The sequence below is a fragment of the Phasianus colchicus genome, chromosome 16 (genome assembly GCF_987193195.1).
Source record: "Phasianus colchicus chromosome 16, bPhaCol1.hap1.1, whole genome shotgun sequence".
NCBI classification, from domain to species: Eukaryota; Metazoa; Chordata; class Aves; order Galliformes; family Phasianidae; genus Phasianus; species Phasianus colchicus.
Genome location: NC_143451.1, coordinates 1480330 through 1499828, shown reverse-complemented (window position 1 = coordinate 1499828; position 19499 = coordinate 1480330). Strand labels below are relative to the sequence as shown.

Genomic DNA, 19499 nt, shown 5'->3' with positions numbered 1-19499 from the left:
AAAAACAGCCCTACAACACAACTATCCATGAGTCCTCGGCCTCTGTAATAACAAGTGGGCTGTCTCCAGCCACATTGACCAACATCAGCCCCCACCAAACGTGCCAGCTGGCCACTGTGCCTGAACTCCAGCAGGTTCTCCCCAGATGACGTCAGCATTGTCAGTTTTCATCCATATGCAAAAAGCTTTAAGTTTCAAAAGAAACACTGATGGAGGTAAGAAAGCATATCTTTAATAACCAAGTGATAAGGAAGACTGGACAAGAGAAAAAGCCCTCTTAAATTTCCACTTCTGTAACAGTTTTGAGAGAAGAGGAAAATGGAAACACTATTGAGAGACCCGAACAAATCATTCCTGTTAAATCAGGGAAGGAACAAGCAGTGTTCTTCAGGACAGGCTTTTCCCATGAGCAACCCACAAGCATCTGCATTACAAATGGAACACTGACGCTAGGCAGTTGTGCAGGAAGAGTGCTCCAGCCCCCCTCAGAAAGCAGGCTGTATCTACACTCTTTGGCCTGGTTTGCTTTAAAGTCACGGTGATATCAAGAACTGCCACAACAAACTGACAACAGAAAATCCACTGACATTCATTTTCAATACGGAACAAAATGAATGTTGTGAATGTTTTGGTAGAAAAAGCCAAGCTCATATCCCCTTATCCAATATGGCACAGCAGAGAGCTCCTCATAAGAAATTTCCAAGCAGTTTTTAAATCCAAATTTTGAGATCTAAGAAAAAATAAAAACAAAGATCTCACAACTTTGCTCCCAAGGATGATGCTTTTGAAAAGACCCCAACGAAAACCTATTTGCAATAAATTATTGGGAAGGATTCTGTTAAGTGGCTGCATGCAGCATTTGCTGCAAGCTGATAACTGCTGCATACACAGCTGATGTACACACACTTTTCCTGAAATCATCTGCAACGCCTGCACTGTACCTCTGTTCTAGAGCAGTCCTGTCTATTACACTGAATCCTCTCTTAGAATTCAAGTACTTTGATCATAGCAATTGTCCCAATGCTCTTTCAAGACTTATCATATTCTTTCAGAGATACACACAGGAAAAAAACATAATCAGGATTTTGAGCTCACGTTGTTGTTCATGTAGAAATATAGATTTGAGTTCTGCAGCCCCAAGTTGTCAGATCACTTCCCTAAAAACCCTCTCCAGACAACTGTCTTGTTCAGGTCTGTCACTTCTGATGACGCCTCCTGACAGAGCTCATCCTGCGCTGCCTTCTGATTTCTGTAGCCATCAGATAGGACAGAAGGTTCAGTGTACGGCAGGCTGGCAGCCTTTATAGATGCATGCATGTAAGCACACTTTGGTGCTAGCTAAAGACTGAACAAAGCTGCTGAAGGATGGCAGCAAACGTCACCAGAGGTGTAGCACTTGGAAATCCACAGCAGCATCAGCTCCACCTGCAGCAAGCATTGCAATTCTTCCGTGTGGATTTTAAAAGCAAGATTCCAAAACAAAACCCACTTTTCCTTAAAACATCCTTTCCAAATTCTCAGGCAGTATTTTTAATAGGCTTCTATTGTGTCCATTTTCCCTTCCTACCACATTTTCTACACTGTTTGCATATAATGCCCGTGGAGTTCAGCTTCCATCGCACCATCACTCTTGTTCTTGTATTACTTGCTTCAAGTTCTTTTCCATGGTTTCTGGTTTTACGGCTGTTGAGTTCTGTTCTTCAGACATATTTGATGGGTTTTGTTGCATGTCTTCTTTGTTGCTCTTCACCACCTCCTGTAGATTGTATTTTCTGAATAGAACATAGTCTCTCACCACACTCAAGCAACAAACATTCTTTATTATTTCCACCACAACTGTATGCTGTGGATTATTGAGATCAACCTTGTTTTCTGGATTAAGACTGCCCACAATTCCTGTAAAACAAAATATAATTTTAAAAAAGTTGGGTAAACAGTTTCAAAGCATCAGCCTACTCTCCTGAAGGGGATACAGGTCAGAGAAGATAACATCCCTCTACTTGTGACCAATCATTAGTTACTGCAATTGTGTAAACCAGCAGAACAGACTAGGATTCTTAAGAAATACTACCAGGAGGACTGCAGTAACTAAGAGTTATCCCATTTAACTAGCAAGAAACAAGACGCAAAGTATGCAACTTGCTGCAGAGCTGTTTTGCAAGTCCCACATTAAATGCAAATAGCAGTGTGTATATTTCAGTATTGCATTCAGAGAAAACAACTTGACATAGTCATTTCAAAGCACGTATAACTGACAGGCCAAACTGAATTCACTACCGCATGCTGTTCTGCTTTGTCATCTCTTGAGACATCAACATTGATGTCAAGCTCTTTTCAGAGCCTTAGGGACATTTTTGTAACTCAATGTACAGGTGTTAAGCAACAAATATGCCTCCTTGTTTACAGCACTTTTCTTCAAATAGCCTAGCCTATGTTATGAATGCAGCTGTGTGCTGCTTGCATACTTGGATTCAGCTCTGTATGTGATCTATACGTACCTGCCAGCTCCTTAATTACTTCTTCTCTATTCATATGACTGTTATTACGAGCTTTGTAAACGATCTGGAAAGTACTCCTATTGGGGGCTTTAAACCAAGGCTCAAAAAACGTTTCTGTGTATTTTTTCATATCTTCCAGAAAAGCCTTGCAAGTTCCAGAAATGGGCAGCATGCGCAGAATGACTCTGGTTTTCTTCTTTTTAGTGGTATGAATGTCCTTTAATATGTGGTGCACCAGGTTCTCAGGTTCTACAAGGAAACAGCTAGGTGTGAGAATCAACTTGGAGGCATCTTCTCCCTTGTTCCCCCCCAAAAGTATAAGCTGGGGGATAGAATTATTACAGACAGAAGAGACCTCTAAGATCATCTCACCCAACAGTCCACCTACCACCAAAATTTACCCACCAACCATATCCCTCATTGCCACATCTCCCCTGTTCTTGAACGCCTGCAGGGATGGCGACTCAACCACATTGCTGGGCAGCCCATTCCAGTGCCTGACTACTCCTTTGGAGAAGAAGTTGTTCCTAAACCTCGACCTGAATGTTCCCTGTTGTCCCATTGCTGTTAGCTGGGCGCAGAGGTCGACCCCCCACCCCCACAACCTCCTTTCAGGAGTTGTAGAGCGCAGTAACGTCTCCTCTTCTTGAGGATCTGCTTGAGACTGAGCCATCCCATTCCCTCAGCTGCTCCCTATGAGACTAGTGCTCCAGACCCCTCACTGGTCCCACTGCCCTTTTCTGAATGCCAGGGCCTCGACGTCTTTCTCGCAGCGAGGAGCCCAACACCGAACGCAGCTCTCGAGGCGCGGCCTCCCCAGGGCTGACAGCAGAGGAACGGTCACCTCCCCGTCCCACTGGCTGCGCTACTGCCGATGCGGCCCAGGACGCCGCCGGCCTTCCTGGCTGCCCGGGCCGCTCTAGGAGAAGCCCAGGCTCTCCGCGGCGCGTGAGCACGGCGCGGCACGGCGCACCCACCGATGCCGCGGGTGCGGATGAAGACGACGTTGTTGGCGCCGCTCTCCACCGACTGGAAACGCCGCAGCTGCCGCTCGGTGCAGGCGCGGATCTGTCCGACCTCCTTCCTCAGCGCCGCCTCCGCGTCGTCCTCCTCCTCGTCCTCCTCCCGCTCGCTCCCCGACAGCCGCTCCGCGGGCTCCGAGAGCTGCGGGCACACGGTTCGCCCCGCGCGGTGAGCGCCGAGCGGAGCTGCCGGGCGGCACGGCGGGCCCGGCCCGAGCCCCGCTCAGCGCCAGCGGCGCGGAGACCGCGTGGCCGCCCTCCCCCCGGCCCCGCCCCGGGACGCACGCACCTGCTCGGGGCCGTACAGCAGGTCCCCGTACTCGCCCAGCAGGCTGTAGGCCTCCCCCACGCACTTGCGCTCGTTCATGTTGCAGGTGATGAGGATGCCGCGCATGCCGGCCTCCAGCTGCCGCCCGCCGCCGCGGGGCCGCTTGGCGCGAGCCGCGAAATGCCCCTTCAGCCGCCGCTTCCGCGCTGCCGCCTCCGGCGCGGCCATGGAGAGCCCCGCCGCCGCGCGTCGCGATGGCGTCACGCGGCCCGCCCCCCGCGATGGCGTCACACGGCCCGCGCCCCCCGGCGGCCAATGCGGCGGCGCTGCGCTCCGCTCGGCGCGGCTTCTGCGTGCGCTCCCTGCGGCTCCTTGCGCTGGCTGCGCGGCGCTCGCTTTCATCGCCACAGCCCGCTTTGTCTGCTCGGTGGCGGCTCGGTGGACGCCTCCGCGATTTGCTTGGTGCGTGCGAGGACTTTTCATTGTTTGATGCTACTTGAGCAAAGTTGAGAGCAAAGACGAAGAGATGCTCGTCGTTGCCGGGCGGTCTGTGGGAGCTACCGGCTTAGCAAAAGCAAGAAGGAAGGCAACAAGAGGTGCCATTTGTGTCTTACTAATGGTTCCTTACTCGTGTCTTACTTGGTTCCCGGAAAGCCTTCAGGGCTCACTTAACCCTACAGCAATTGCCATATATTAGTGGCATTATTGGCCACAAATCGTGGCCCAGAATCTCAGCACATTGGGTCGAAACGGCCCTCGCAGCCCCACCCCGCCCCCAGCTCCGGCTGCCCTGGCCGTGGCTCTGGGCCCCCAGGGATGGGCACCCGCAGCTCCGGGCAGCGGTGCCAGCGCCTCACCGCCCTCTGAGGGAAGGGTTTCTTTCTAACGTCTCACCTAAATTTCCCCTCTTTTAGTTTCAATCCATTTCAGTCCAGCAAAGTTTTGTTGCTGTTAAGCGGGTATTCTTTTTTAGCCGCACCAGGAAGCACTGGGGAGAATTTCGCCATAAGAGCTTTTAAGATGACATGTTTACGAGTTCCTTATGTTTTCACAGATAGTACATAATTCCGTCACGAGATAATTAGCAGATACGCGTCTATCTCAAGTACTGACTTAGGAAGGTTTCAGTCCTCTGCTCCACGATCTCTGCTGCCGCCCAGTGTCCCTTCAGCTCCATGACAGCCCAGTCCGCAGCCGGTTGCTTCATCCAATGTTCTTTCTCGCTCGCCTTCTAGATGAACTCTCTTCATTTACGCATGTTCAGTAGGAGAACGCCTATTACAAGCAATTTACACGTACCAAAATCGTAACGTTTGCCTACTTAACCGTTATTGTCTGCACATCTGTTAGTTCTGGGATAGAGGTAAGCTCAGCATCCTGTCTTTCAGTGATCTACTGGGAAATAGGAAGATAAGGAGGATAGGGGGAGTTTCTTGACACACCTGTTGCATTCTAAGCTTCCCCCAGAATGGAGCAATTTGGCCTTGTGTGAAGGCCCTCTCTTTGATGCTTGATAAGCCTGCATGTGCCTTTTCATTATTGTGTTTCTTTTGCTGAAGATCCCTGGCTAAAGCAGAATAGCCTTACAAAATGCTTTCTAGTCTATAACATTATGTCCGTAACTATTCACATCTAAAAACTATTACAGTTTTGTGAGCAAGAATTAATGGTTAGCATCTCCTTTGAGTCTGCTTGTCACCGACAGACGTGAGCTGCACCCCGGGGGGTAACATGGCAAACATGCAGATCCTGCCTGCAGAAAAGCGGCAGAGTCACCTTTTCTGATCAGCATGTGGAGCTGCTTGGCTTCAAAGATATGGATGGCTGCTAGCAATCTCTCTTCTGGCCTTGGACCTGCAGGTTGAGGGTGGAGATGCAGCAGGAGGAACTCTGACAGCCAAACCCTTAGAAATAAATCTTGGTGCCCCAATTTAAGGTTAGCATGTCCCCAGCTCCCTGGCAAATACGACCCTTTCATCGTGGGCTGATGGCAAAAAGAGCATAATAATGCCATGGCCATGTGGCAGAGCACTTACAGAATGCTGTGCCAGCTGTAGCACCCCAGGAGTCGACAGACACAGCTGCACTGCTGTGGTTATGGTCTGTTGTTCCTTGTGCTGCCCGAGACAGAATGTAACAAGCTGGAGTTGTCTGCAGCAAGCAAGGTCCTAAGGCTCTGCTTTTCTGGGGCAGGGGTGGGAGCAGGGAACTGGAAGGAACAGGAGAGATTTTCACCTTCACCTCACTTTCTGCTTCCACTCTGAACTCTGCAGAAACCTGTCAGCTCTTCTCTCCAGATGGGACCTGGCTGCCCCTTGTGTGAGTCCAAAGTACGCAGAACAGACACAGCAGGCAGTCACTGGGCTCAGCAGCAGTGCTAGAAGAGCTGTGCAACCGAAGCCTTGGATTTGTGCTAGCAGCCAAAGTTGGGGCGCATTTTAGCAGTTGGAGGGCTGAGAGACTGAGAGGTGAGGTAACAGCCTCTGCACGAGCTGGCTGGCTCCCCAGCCAGCCTTGCTGCTGCTGGACAGGACACTTTCTGGTACTGGAACAAGACTGGTGTGCCTCTTTCTGTCTGTATTCCCTGTTCTCCTTGCCTCTCCACACCTTTCATCTCACTGGGTTTTTCTCCTGTGTCTTTCATAAACAGATTGAATGTTACACATCAGAAATTGTCCCTTTGCTTCACTGAATCACTGAAATCATGTGGGTTTACAGCTGGATGATTATTAATTTAGCAAGGAGCTATCAGTGTTTATATTATTTTGTAAATAAATGTCAACAATGCATGAAAATGATGATTGTTGAGTTTTCTGCCCTCCTGCTAAGCCGACTGTAGAGAAACACAGCTCTGCATTTTGAATCTCAGGGCCTTTTAAACTTTCCCCATCTCAGACAGAGGTGGATTTGGCTGACTGCACAACAAAGCAGTGTTTAAAACAGCAGTACTAAAACATTTTCAGGGCTTTCCTATATGCATTTTACTCTTGGGAAGCAGCATAACCCTAGTGCTGATAGGGTAAACTGCAGATGCCTTTGAAGCTAGTAACGCTGCAATCAGCCAGTAACTCACGCAGGATTGTTGGTTTTCTATGCACCATTTTAGTCCACACTGCTACTAAAGTGTTCTCAGTCAGTAGCAGTCCTTTCATTCCCAGCAGCCACAGTTCAGGTGCTTTCAGTGTCTCTGCTACGTAACAGCAGTGCAGTCTAGTAGGTGGGTAGGAGCTGTGGGGAGGGAAAGGCTGTGACTCATGGGCATAGTGCCCTGCTGGCCGGCCTGAGCGCGGCAAGTGGGGTGCACGGTGGGGATCTCAGCTGTGTGATGGTCTGTGGAGGGCAGGGACCCACAGCAGCAGAACCAGAGCTGTCCTCACCCGGTATTCCAGATACCAGTTATTGTTATTCCAGCGCATTCCACTGCTTTTAGTAAATGCCATTTTGAAACTATATGGCTAACACCAGGTTTGTATCTGCAGCATTTCTTGGAGGCTGCTTGAGCTGCTGCTGCCATGCGGTGTCTACTGAAGGCCCTGAGCGTCGTGTCCCTGCATGCTTCCCTGAGAAGATCTCGCCAGCTTTGCAGCCAGAGCTCCCCAGCTCAAGCCTCATTTAGTTACGAACTCATGAAACAGCAGTACAGACCAGAGGTGCCAGAGTACTTCAACTTTGCAAGCGATGTGCTGGACAGATGGACCGAAGTAGAAAAGGTAACAGCTACTTGTCTGCACTGCTTCTGAAGAGCTGAGAGCTGCCAGACACATCCATCCAGCATGCCGCTGCGGTTGTGCTCTGGTTGTAGTATCGTGACCATCTCGTGTAGTTTGAACCTCTCAGGCCACATACTGCCCTGTTTGTGAGCCCAAGTGATTTGTTCTTTTAATCAGTAACACTGGTGACACTGACCCTGAGTAAATCTGTGCCTTAAAGGACGAGACCAACTGGAGCACTCTGAGCCTTGTGCCGGTTCCCCTTCCAGCTGTGACATGCATCCCACCCGTGTGTGCAAGGCAAAGCACTCAGTCCCCACACATCTGACTGCTTGCCGGCAAAATGAGTAACACGGTGTACTGCTGATCCTCCCCGTTCTTTTCCAGTCGTGAAATCTTTGCATCAGCAGCTGTCAATCCACAAAACCAAAACATTCTGAGTGCCCAAACAGGCACAAGTTCTAAGCAAGGATGGGGAATAAAAAAATAAAAAACCAAAAGAAGTGAAGTGTAGGTATATCACCTATCTTACTATATTGTTCTAGTCTCTGTGGATGTGGTCCACAGGTTCTTCATGATGAGGGGCTGAATACGGTGGTGTCCACCTGGCAGCAGGAACAGAGCAGAGGCATCTCCTGCCCGACACAAGGCAAGCATTTGCTCCATTTGCAGGCAGAATGGATTTTGGCAGGCTGCGAACAAAGAAAGGAATGAACACCTGAAGAGTTTTGCCCTCTGAAGTACACAGCTAAACTCTTCTCCCTGGAAATGAACCTTAGTGTTATTCTGCCACCAAACAGATAACAAGATACCATATTCTTGCTGCTCCCATGAGGTTTTCTTTGCTCAGGAAGTGACTTACACAATGTCACTGCTAAGGGCATCAGTCTCCTTAAGAGCACATTGTGTACATACATTTCACTTTTCACACATCTGTCAGTTATGAGAGGTTTTGATTAGAGATCACACTGTGCTTTTGAACCTCAGATCTAATTTTCAGAAGTAACAAATAGGCCCAATTCAAGAATAAGTTGGAAATGAGCTTGGAGAGTTTGTGAAACTGAGGCACAGCTCAGCTGCACCTGTGTCCATTGGCAGCTTTGTTTGTGGCCAGGAACAGAAGGCTGGACAGCCTCTGCAGAGGGAAACAGCATGAGCTCAGGAAAGGAATGCAAATTTAATTTCTAACATGATATTCGTAGGCAGCTTTTCCTGAAGGTGAACTCATTTGGAGCCAGTGGCAAATTTCAGCTTCATCCCCAGATTCCTCCAGCACTGAATTAGTGCCAAACGTTTTGTTTCCTCAGACTTAATTAAGGTAAAGGTGGTACATTCCTTAAGCAAAGCGTTTGCACTGTACCCTGTCATTCTCTAGGAGGGAAAAAAGCCTAAAACCCCCGCATTGTGGTGGGTAGATGGTGATGGAGAAGAGGTGAAGTGGAGCTTTGAGGAGCTGGGAGTGCTGTCCAGGAAAGCAGCCAATGTACTCTCTGGTGCCTGCAGTCTGCAATGTGGGGACAGAGTTCTTCTGCTTCTGCCAAGGATCCCAGAGTGGTGGCTGCTGAATGTGGCTTGCATGAGAACAGGTTGGTGAGAGCATACAAATGGCATATGGGGATGGAAATCATGACTTAAACCAATCCTTGCTACTTAATGCACGCAGAACTAGAAATATGCTGTTGAGGATGAACTAGTAAAACAGGAACACACTTCATGCCAAATGTGGCATTTCTGGGTAGTTCTGCACGTGCCCTAGGTGTTAAGGAAACACTATGAGCCCACTCTCCTTTGACATTCTCCTTTCTCCAGCACTTGTGGTGCATCCCAAATGCACCTTCTTGCAGCCTTGCAATGAAGCTGGCTCACATTTAGCCAGGTATTTCACATGGCCCCTGAGAGATCTGTTACCTGCTCGGTTTGCCAATGTTTTCAACCCAGAATGTCATAGTGCCCCACAAACACTAGGGGGGTACAGTAAAGAAATTAAGTCCAGAAGGATGGCACGGTCCTTGGGAGATGTCTTCAGACAGAAAGTTCTTCCCTTGATTTCTTTTAGTGTCTCATGTCCAGCCAGGTACCTCCTAACTTGTGCCCATCCTCACACAGAACTCAATCCACCAAGGAAGTCAGTATGTTTACAAATGTAGGGCCAAATTCTGCTTTCAGTACAGCATTTTCCCACTCAAAACCAGCAAGTAAGCTGAAGTCTTAGTAGAACAAGAATTATTAAGCAACATATAGGCTATTTTTTCCATTCCACTTGGTCCTGTTTAGGAACTGTCCTGATTCCTGGCACACAGCAGCTGACAGCAAAGGATGTTCTCTATCGCCTACAGAAATCCAAGGCAAAGGGCATAATCACTGATGACTCTATGGCATCAACTGTAGAGTCAGTGGAGGCTGACTGCCAGTCTCTGAAGTTCAAGTTGCTGGTGTCAGAGGGCCACCGAGAGGGATGGCTGAGCTTCAAGGATCTCCTGAAGTGAGTAACCACCACTGTGACAGTGTCTCAGCAAAGATAAGAGTGTTTCTGTTTGCTTTGGATGGGAAATGCTGCAGGTGCCAGTGTGTTCTCATCCTTCTGGGCCTGCGCAGTGGAAAAATATAAATGGTTTTGGCACTTCTGATTGCTGCAGAGGTTATTCTGAACATCTTCAGGAACGTGTAAGTCACACAAATCATTTAATTCCTCACTTTGTTCATTTTAAAGAAATGCTCCATCTGATCACCAGTGCGCAACCACAAAGTCTGAACACCCCATGGCCATCTATTTTACTAGTGGGACGACGGGAGCTCCAAAAATGACGGAACATTCCCACTGCAGCTATGGCGTTGGCCTCACAGTGAGTGGAAGGTATGCCCACTGCTTTGTCAGACAGACTGGTCGTGTGGCAGAAGGAAGAGAAATGCAAGGTTTAACAAGAAGCGTTTGTTTTGCTGCTCTAAAAACAACCCTTCTGTGAGACCCAACCAAGGTTGGTTTGGTTGTTTTCCCCAGGAAACAAGGCACATTTTGAGTCCAGCTGTCCTAGAGTGCATGGAATGTAGCAGTCAAATAGACATATTAACTTCTTTTTAACATTTTCTTTAACTTTTGATAACTCTTTTGCGGCGTGTCCAACAAGTTAACAGTTAGCAGATTGTCCACCAAATGAACATCAGCATAAGTTTATAAAGTCCGTATCCAAAATGGGAGAATGTGGGTCTAACAGGCTTCTGGGTTCATGTGTACCTGGGTTCAACAGAGTTCCCAGAGGAATGAAATGCTGATAATTCAGAATCTCTAAATTTATAAAGCAATATTGTTTATAAAATTGATAGGGCAGTGCACTTCACCCTAACTGGGAGAGAATAACAAACCATATGCAGTGAACCAAAACCATCCTTGTCGCTAACAGTGAGTTCAAGCAATCTCATATTCATGCACCACCACGTCCTGAGGTGAGTTCTGCTGCTCTGTCACTACAACTTCCCCTAGAAACGTGCAGCATTGGTCCATCCTGCACCCTGCCATTGCCAGGACCTGGTCATGCTCAGTCATTCGGGTCTATTTAAATGCTACTTAGCCAGGACAAACAGTGCTGGATTCGCTTTGCTGACACATCTCATGATGTTTTACTACTTGCTTTATTTCTGCTAAGTATGGATTGTGGGCTGTGCTTCCTTCTGCTATCAGGTACTGGCTGAACCTGACCTCTTCAGATATATACTGGAATACCTCAGACACGGGCTGGGCCAAGGCAGCATGGAGCATTTTTTCAGCATGGAGTCAAGGGGCATGTGTATTTGTACATAAGATGCCACAGTTCAGCCCGCCTGCTGTCTTTGAGGTACGTGGGGGAGCACATAACAGCTGTTTGCTGTTAGTCCTAGAAGTGAAACACAAAGATTGGGCTGGGATCTGCAGAGCTAATCTAAAGAGTTATTAAAATGAGTGACTTTAATTGACAAGTGAGAATGCTGGTTGCCTGCACCAATGCTGGTTGCCTGCACCATGTAACTCAGTGGTAAGGGGTGAGGAGGCAGCAAGGCTGAATTCCTTTAACAAATACCATCAACATGGTATTGTCTTCCATTCTCCACACACAGCTTCTTACCCTTTGTAAAAGAGTACTGCCTCTTCACCCCTTCTGATGGTAGGAGCTGTTAGGTAACGCCGGGCTGTGTTGGAGAACGCTTTCAATTTTAGTCGTGTAGGACATCTAAAAATGAAGGTTTAAGATCTCACTTTTTTTCTCCTTAAACTGCAATTACAAAGCAACTCCACTAGGAGGACTTCAGACCTTCCCGGAGTGCAAAGCTCTAGTGTCATGAATCCATTGTAAGATGATGCAGATTCTGTTTTGAAGAAAAAAAACCTAAATAAATGTAACTGCTGTGCTAACTGCTTTTAGGACACTAATATTTTGTTTGTTTCATAAGTCTGATGCAGGCAGATATAATTACATCTACATTATAATGTAGATGAGACCTCACAGGCTTCAATATATTGACAACATCAGTTTTTACTATTCTGAACTCCTTAGAGCCTGTCAAGATATCCCATAACTGTCTTCTGCTCAGCCCCAACTGCCTACCGAATGCTCGTGCAGCACCGGCCGCCCAGGTAAGCCGAGGCAGTGTCCCCAGCAGTGTCTTCCATCAAGGCAGTGTGCCAAGTGCTCCATTCTCTGATTTTATTCCACATTCACAGAGGTAGAGCAGGAACTCAGACTGTGTGTTTCTCAACATCTTAAGTCTCACTTATTGTGAATAAAGTCAGAACAAATACTTGAGGTACCACCTTAGACTTTGTAAGTAACAGTGGAAAGTAGCTTAGCTCAGGCAGTAACAAGATAATCATGGTATCGTACTGAACACTCAGAAATACTTTTACTGTCACATTCTCCTTCCCTCTGTTCCTCTCCTATGTCTCACCAGTAGTGTACTCCCCATGAAGTGTGTGTTGGTACGCTCAGTGACGCATATGAAAGACATCTCGGCCTCACTGGGTTCTCACTGGCAGGGTTGAACTTCATTATTCCTCCTTGGTCCAGGCTCCAGTTCAGACTCTAGGGCTAGAAACATCGCATTATTAGATTTTCCAAATAATACAGAAGTAAAACAAAAAGCTTTTTTTTCTTTCTTTTTTCTGCTATTTTCAGACTTGTTGTTGTTCAGCTCTGCACAGTTCAAATGGAACGGCAATTTGTATAGAAAGGTCCCCCACAATGCAGGAATACTGCAGCAAATGGGACATAGCAGACATAACTGCCAGTCATTTGCTTTCTCTTTCCCAGCTGCACATTCAACAGCCTGCAGCACTGCGCGAGCGCCGGGGAGCCGATCAACCCCGAGGTGATGGCCGAGTGGAAAGCATGGACGGGGCTGGATATCCATGAAGGCTACGGGCAGACAGAAACTGTATGTTGAGCTTGACAGGTGAAAAGCATACGCTTTGCAGGTACAGCAATAAATTCTACTCGGTTTGCCAAGAAAAAGTCAATAAAAAGATTGTACAAAAGGTTGTACTAGGTTTACATACTCCTCCTCACTTCACCACATTCCAGCGACACAAACTCATCACCACTATTACAACTGTTGTGACTTTTAGGGAGAAATCAATTCCAATATGCAACAATGAAAACACAGTTTTTTCAACTCATAGGACAAGCGTAATGGCTCCCCAAAAAATCCAAGGCCTGCTCTTCATGTGAGATGCACTCTTCACGACCTCCTTCCAAATTCTGCTTTGAACTGTATCTTTGGAATGCTCACACTGTTTGCAGCTCTGGGCAAGATTTCCAGAGAGTCATTTATTTCACTGGATGTATGATTATAGTGAAGGGATCATTATTTCCTACAGAGGTTCGCTATGTTAGCTGAATCTCTAAACCTAAGCTAAAGACTGAATATACACGTCACTGTTTGACTGAGAAAAATATTACAGGTGCTGGTCTGTGGAAATTTTAAAGGAATGGAAATTAAACCTGGTTCTATGGGAAAGCCATCTCCAGGGTATGATGTCAAGGTATGGCACCTCATGTAGCACTGCCATCTCTCAGATCATCATTTGCCATCAAAGAGGTTTGAGAGCTTTAGCATGGCACTGCGCTATGCAACATCATTCCACAAGGAATGGAAGTGTGAAACAAGTAGGTTACTGCCCCAAACGCAGTGTGCAAGTGAACAGTCACACCTCCCCCTTGCACCAGCCTCAGTGGGATGACATAGATGACAGCCCACTATTGGATGGGAAGGCAATGATGAAGTCATTTTTACTTTGTTTACTGAGTAAACAAAGAGAGCAAACATTTCCTTGGGGATGACAGAACTGATGAAGTAGATACTAGCAATATTTGCAATATTGTTTGAGATTTTTAGTACCTTTCTAAGCTTTTTAGCAGCTTCCTCTGTTTTGATGTTCATTACTTAACCTCTTTGGGGTCTTACTAACTTCATTACATGTTTTCATAGTACTTGGAATTGCTCAGATAAAAAAACTGTGCGAGGTACAGTGGATTTGCAGTAAGCTGATGCTGTAATTTCAGGGTCAGACTTACCTCCAGTGCTCCAAATAATTTTCCAATAGATATTTCAATGGAATATTTTAAATGAGTATCCAGATTCTATAATATTAACATAATGCTTTTCAGTTTGGCTCAGAGATAATAAAGCTGTGTTTTGCTTATTTTTAGATTATAGATGAAAACGGTAATATTCTGCCTCCTGGAAAAGAAGGAGAGATTGCCATCAAAGTAAAACCTACAAGACCACTTTTCCTCTTTACTTGCTATACTGTAAGAACACTTCTCCAGCTAAAGCAGATGCCATGTTAAGCCTCTGCCAAGGAATTCGTGCCTCGTTTCATTTACATAAACTGTTTAGATGTCTGAAAATCCCTGGGAAGGAAAGAATTTCCATTTCTTTTCATGCAGCTGCTTAGTCTACTTTCACAAATTGTTAGCTGGTCAATTATAGTGCCTCGCCTAACAAGCTGAATCCACTTTCTTTTGATTATTTCCTTAATAAAAAGGGAAATCTCTAACAGCTTCCTCCCCAAGTCCCCAGATACCCTTTGGTCAGAGGGCTAGGAACCCCATCTGAGAAGTGGGGGATACTGTTCAAGTCTCTTCAGTGCAGAACTGGGCTCCATCTAGTGTTTGAGCATAGCATTTTTTGTTTCCATTTTGGTTCAAATGTTCAGTCCCAGAATCCAAAAAACAAATGCATAGTGCTCTCAGTTCTTACAACATAATACATTTTATGGATGCTATCAGCCTATTATCATGGAATCATTAAGGTTGGAAGAGACCACTGAGGCCACCTAGTCCAGACATCAACTTGTCTTGCTTTATGGGCTGATAACAGTGAATTAATAATCTGTTGTCGTTTATTACAATTGGTTATTATTAATGTCCCACTGAATATTCCTGTTGAACACGAATCTACTAGAATGCAATTTATTTTATTTTTCAAGTAGCTTTTATGCAAAACACAATTTAATATTTCCTAGGATGATCCAGAGAAAACAAAGGCAACAGTCCGTGGGGATTTCTATGTTACTGGAGACAGGGGGCTCATGGATGAAGATGGATATTTCTGGTTTGTTGGAAGAGCTGATGATGTCATTAATTCTGCTGGGTAATTCAACACTGATTAACAATACCTCTGCCAGCACAAATAATAGAGCTGACTCAGATAAGATGTGTTTATGTGTTTCGAGTACAAATAAAGAACCTTTACCTCCATTTTAAAGATACCGCATCGGACCGTTCGAAGTAGAAAGTGCTCTAATAGAGCATCCTGCAGTGGTGGAATCGGCAGTTGTCAGCAGTCCAGACCCCATCAGGGGAGAGGTAAACAAGCAAAGCACATGTTAGGTAAAAAGGAGCTTTATGCATACCGCGGCTGAGGAAGACCAACTTCCAATGGAAATCTTTGAACTAAATAAAATCAAATTGGCATTTCTACTCTATCAGATATGGCTAAACCAGAAAAACAGACCACGACAATTACCCCACATCCAACATAACCAGAGCACAATTTGAAGCTTTTCTTCTGCATTCCAGTATTTCCCCTTTTGACTATCTCCATATTCCAGACAAACACATAACACTGCCATAGCTGTTTGCATCCCTTGTATTTGTTATTCTGCAGTTTGTACACAAATGTTTGGTACATGTAAGTTTAACCAGTCTTTCAAATCTGACTGTTGTGTGATGTTTCATCATTACTTCACCCTCCGTTCCCTTATTGTATTCAAGGTAGTGAAAGCCTTTGTTGTTTTAACGCCCAGCTACATCTCACATGATCCAGAAAAAATGATGAAAGAGCTACAAGACCACGTTAAGAAAGCTACTGCTCCATACAAGTATCCTCGGAAAGTAAGTCATCAGTTACCCAAATACTATAAGTAATTGTCATGACTATAAGAAAGCATGTATCACAGAATTGCCAGGGTTGGAAGGGACCTCAAGGATCATGAATCAACTATTATGTCACTTGTAGGTTATGTCCCCAAGGGGAAGTCACATTTGAAATAAGTTATTTTGTGTTGTAATTTCCTCCCTTTCCCATTAGATGGAGTTTGTTCGAGAGCTGCCAAAAACCATCAGTGGAAAGATCCGAAGAAATGAACTACGCCAGAAGGAGTGGAGGAGATATTAGAATGCTTTGGGTTTTGGATTGTGTTATGTTTTAACATAGCATGTGGGTTCTGGTGGCTTTTTGCTTTGTTTGAACAAAATAAGATAATGCTGATTTACACAGTGATGTGAAGACACATAATGTCTCTCTTAGTTGACATTTTCACTAAGTCTCACCTGACCCCCAGCACTCAGCTGCCCTGGTGCCACATGGAGAGCACGAAAACAGGCAGGCTGATACGAACGACACAAAAGTTGTCTTATCAAGAGGACAGTAGATGATGTGTTAAATAAACTTAATGAACCATCACTAGCATTTTATCTTTATTATTATTTAAATGAGAAAAATCACAAGAGTTTACTACAACACTTGCTTCAAGAATCACTTCCGAGCAGCATGATAACTTACAAATACATACTTAAAAGTTACAGTTAAAAATCTCTACAAGTACATATAGGAAAAATAGTATAAAAGCAAAATATACATCATTAAAATGTTTGAGGACTCAATTAGCAAAGAATTTAAGACACGTGATGATGAAGTAGGAGTTTAAGATGTCTAACAACAGCTGCTCACACCTTAACTGCAGCACAATGATTTGTTCTGTCTCACTCCAGTCATGTTAACGTGGGCATGTCTGTATGCTTAAACAATTGCAATTTTCATCCGCATTAGCCAACCAGCATTATCTTCATCCTCTGCTGAGAACACGTATCTGACATCATTGGGCTGCCCCAGTTTCATTATCTAACTGAGCTTCAGATTCAAACCACCAAATTAAGAAGCTTCAAGTTCTCATAGATGGTCTGAGGAACAAAGATTTGTTGGAATAATTTCCTGAAGTGTTGGGGCACGTTCCAAGAGAGGTCAAAGCATCTACATTCATGGCGATATCACGAGATTTCTCTTTTAGAAATGCGTTTTCCCACTTGAAGTATCCACAACTTCGCTTACTACCTTCACGCCTGTCAACAGGACAAGAGAAAAAAGCCTTGCCATGATTTGGACCTGCATTTGACACATAGAGCCTTTTAGCCCTTCGACCACAGTTACACAGAGGAGGGGTTAGTTTTTCATTTTTCACAGCTGTTACAGACTGATTCAGATTGACTGCGGAGCTCAGAATGGTGCGAGATGCTTTGGACAAATTCAAATTTCTCAGAGGCAAGGCATGATCTGAAGACGCAGTTTTCTCTTGATAGACAGCAAAAGGCTGTTTTTTTGCTGGTGGGAGTGCTGTTGGACTAGTTGGCTTTCTTTTGGGAACCTCAGAAGGAATAGAATAATTTCTCATTAATACTGATTGAGATGAAATAGCATTTACTTTTGCAGATGGCATCTTAAAAGCAGAAAGATTTGAAGTCTGCCTTTGTACTGTTCCTACATTATAGATTGTAGTATCAGGACTTTTGTAAATGATAGATCTGGGGTGTTCAATGGGTACCAGAGTTTTCCCCAAACTTTGATCACCTGAACTGATTGCAGCCGATTGCTTTGGAATTGTTTCTTCTTCAGACACAGTTAAGAAGTCTGTACTTGAGTCCTCCTTAGATTGAACGCAGTCTGAATTTGGTTCAGATTGAGATTTAGGTATTAGAGCTACATCTTCCCAGTCAGTCAGCAGAGACAAACAATCAGAATGAGTGCCTGTATCCTCACTGGAGGTATTAACTGAGGAGATGGTGGTGGAGATGAGTTCTAGTCCTGACCCACACACTGGAGAGCTGTACCTTGCTGTGTTCATGAGATGCCCACTGTTCAATCCTTGCTGAATGCCTGGTGATAAATTACTGTGAGATTGCTGTGCACATCCAAGAAGAGGAAATCTCTCAGCAGATACTGTGGAAGAGCTTTGGACTTCCTCATGGCAACCAGATCGTGAGCTGCTGCCAGATACAACACGCATGTCTGCAGAGCAATCACTGCAAGTGGCCTGTTCTGCAGATTGTACATGAGAATTTACCATAATTCCAGCAGTACCGTTGTGGTTTCTCTCTGCCAGAGAGCTTGCTTTGCAAGGTCTATTTCCGGATGTTTCAAGGCTGCTGCTACTTCCTGGCAGAGTCTTGTCAGCAGAGTTGGTATTCAGCGTTCTGGAAATTAAGTTCTTCCTAGGACAGGACTAGGGAGTCCATTAACAAAAAGAGATTTTGGAAAGTAAATACCCAGAAGCTTTAGGAATCACTGCACAAAACTAACAAGTGTGTCAGCCTAAGGGTGTTCAGTTCATACTCAAGATTCACCCTTCACCTGTATTTCAGGCTACAAGACTAGTAGAGAAAAGATATGAAATAGTAACCAACCTTATCCAAAGATTTAGTAATCTTCAGCACACACCCATCACAAATCAGCCTCCAAGCAAGGCAAGCAGTATTCCGAGAATCATCCAACCCTTCAAAAGTATGGTTATATATTAACATCTTCCTTTTAATCTATTACTGCTGACAGTTCTTAGTAGAGGACAAGTAAAATTTATGTACACTAGGAAAAGTAACATTTACACACACTTAAGAACTCATATAGCTGAATATATATCCACAACTGTTAAAATCCTTCCTGTTTTGTATTAACCATGTCAAAAATTAAAAAAATAAATATTATGTTTGTATTCTTTCATGCTCATAAGCTACTTATGAGCTATCAGGTAAGATCAAGTTTCCTTTCATGTCTGAGCAACTCAGAACTTGATCTTGTGGAACACACACACACAGAAGAGCTCTGGGAGGGAATTCTAAAATTAAGCGTGAGAATAGAAATGACAAACTCTGACCTTTCAAGCACTTCTACTTGGATGGTTTGTTTGACCAGAACATTGTATATCAGAGAGAGGGGTTCATCATATCACACTTACCAGAATGTTCCCGTCCTACAAAAGCCAGTCCCAAATCCTGCAAAGCACGACTCAGCCCTTTAGGTTTTCTGTTGTAGAAGGCCTAAGGAGAAACATGCATTTGGTTAAGATGCAGCAGTTCACAGTGGAGTGAAAAACACTTCCAAAATATCACCTAATGAATAACAAATCTCCCACTGCCATTGTGCAAGTCAGACATCTCCATGTTACCACTGTGATAAATGAATATAAAAAAGCATGTGCATTACCTATAGCAGACTAGAATAGAAAGAACAATGATTCCTTCCTCTTCCAATCTTAAACTAATCCACTCTACCTTCGCTCAGCAATCATCCAGTTGCACTTCATGCCTTACATCAATAAAGGCCTTAACAGAAAGAACAGCCTTGAAGAATACAATTATAATATATCTTGAGATGCTTAAACTGTTGTATATATATATTTTTTAACACTTATGCCTTTGCAATATGCATATGCCAAGTATATTAAATAAGGAAAGGTATGACTCCCTGGTTCTCCCCT

General features: G+C 45.0%; 3 protein-coding genes across 12 annotated transcripts in view; 1 reads left to right on the top strand and 2 right to left on the bottom strand.

Annotated features, from left to right (window-relative positions):
- Nucleotides 1-212: 212 nt before the first annotated feature.
- On the bottom strand, nucleotides 213-4047 carry THUMPD1 (THUMP domain 1 NAT10 acetyltransferase adaptor). The gene is made up of 4 exons (XM_031595453.2): nucleotides 3810-4047; nucleotides 3476-3662; nucleotides 2499-2747; nucleotides 213-1896 (listed from the first exon to the last, which is right to left on the bottom strand). Exons 1-4 carry the CDS (start codon nucleotides 4014-4016, stop codon nucleotides 1625-1627), a joined length of 915 nt encoding a protein of 304 aa, XP_031451313.1. The 5' UTR covers nucleotides 4017-4047; the 3' UTR covers nucleotides 213-1624.
- A 71-nt stretch (nucleotides 4048-4118) lies between these two features.
- Nucleotides 4119-16448, top strand: LOC116230342 (acyl-coenzyme A synthetase ACSM3, mitochondrial). Of its 5 annotated transcripts, none has more exons than XM_090151524.1 (17): nucleotides 4119-4250; nucleotides 4843-5151; nucleotides 5476-5724; nucleotides 6062-6256; nucleotides 7268-7498; nucleotides 8874-9084; nucleotides 9773-9980; nucleotides 10209-10352; nucleotides 11175-11328; nucleotides 12025-12104; nucleotides 12778-12901; nucleotides 13428-13508; nucleotides 14176-14277; nucleotides 14994-15121; nucleotides 15237-15336; nucleotides 15745-15864; nucleotides 16061-16448. In XM_090151524.1, the coding sequence occupies exons 5-17, from the start codon at nucleotides 7301-7303 to the stop codon at nucleotides 16145-16147; spliced, it is 1737 nt and encodes a 578-aa protein (XP_090007650.1). In that variant the 5' UTR covers nucleotides 4119-4250; nucleotides 4843-5151; nucleotides 5476-5724; nucleotides 6062-6256; nucleotides 7268-7300; the 3' UTR covers nucleotides 16148-16448. The 5 variants fall into 5 exon arrangements, with proteins under 5 accessions (XP_090007650.1, XP_090007649.1, XP_090007648.1 ...); XM_090151523.1 differs by having other exon boundaries at nucleotides 4119-4384; nucleotides 5649-5724; XM_090151522.1 differs by having other exon boundaries at nucleotides 4119-4384.
- ERI2 (ERI1 exoribonuclease family member 2) overlaps nucleotides 12119-19499 on the bottom strand; it is a 9333-nt gene continuing 1952 nt past the window's right edge. Inside the window, exons 6-9 of one of the 6 annotated variants that reach the window (XM_090151517.1) lie at nucleotides 18978-19059; nucleotides 18430-18518; nucleotides 18107-18248; nucleotides 16739-18034 (exon numbers count right to left, since the gene is read on the bottom strand). In XM_090151517.1, the coding sequence (XP_090007643.1) occupies nucleotides 16914-18034; nucleotides 18107-18248; nucleotides 18430-18518; nucleotides 18978-19059 (1434 nt within the window). In that variant the 3' untranslated portion in view covers nucleotides 16739-16913. Of the gene's footprint in view, nucleotides 12556-16738; nucleotides 18249-18429; nucleotides 18519-18977; nucleotides 19060-19499 lie in introns of those variants that run through there. The other 5 variants (XM_090151518.1, XM_090151520.1, XM_090151519.1 and 2 more) reach the window with 5 other exon arrangements.

Coding starts and splice junctions, on each gene's coding strand:
- THUMPD1 (XM_031595453.2), bottom strand. CDS start 4,016: ATGGCCGCGCCGGAGGCGGCAGCGCGGAAGCGGCGGCTGAAGGGGCAT. Junction 3,663..3,809: donor TGCTGTACGGCCCCGAGCAG/GTGCGTGCGTCC, acceptor GTGTGCCCGCAG/CTCTCGGAGCCCGCGGAGCG. Junction 1,897..2,498: donor AGTAATTAAGGAGCTGGCAG/GTACGTATAGAT, acceptor TTTGTTTTACAG/GAATTGTGGGCAGTCTTAAT.
- LOC116230342 (XM_090151524.1), top strand. CDS start 7,301: ATGCGGTGTCTACTGAAGGCCCTGAGCGTCGTGTCCCTGCATGCTTCC. Junction 12,902..13,427: donor GCTACGGGCAGACAGAAACT/GTATGTTGAGCT, acceptor AAAATATTACAG/GTGCTGGTCTGTGGAAATTT. Junction 15,122..15,236: donor GATGTCATTAATTCTGCTGG/GTAATTCAACAC, acceptor TCCATTTTAAAG/ATACCGCATCGGACCGTTCG.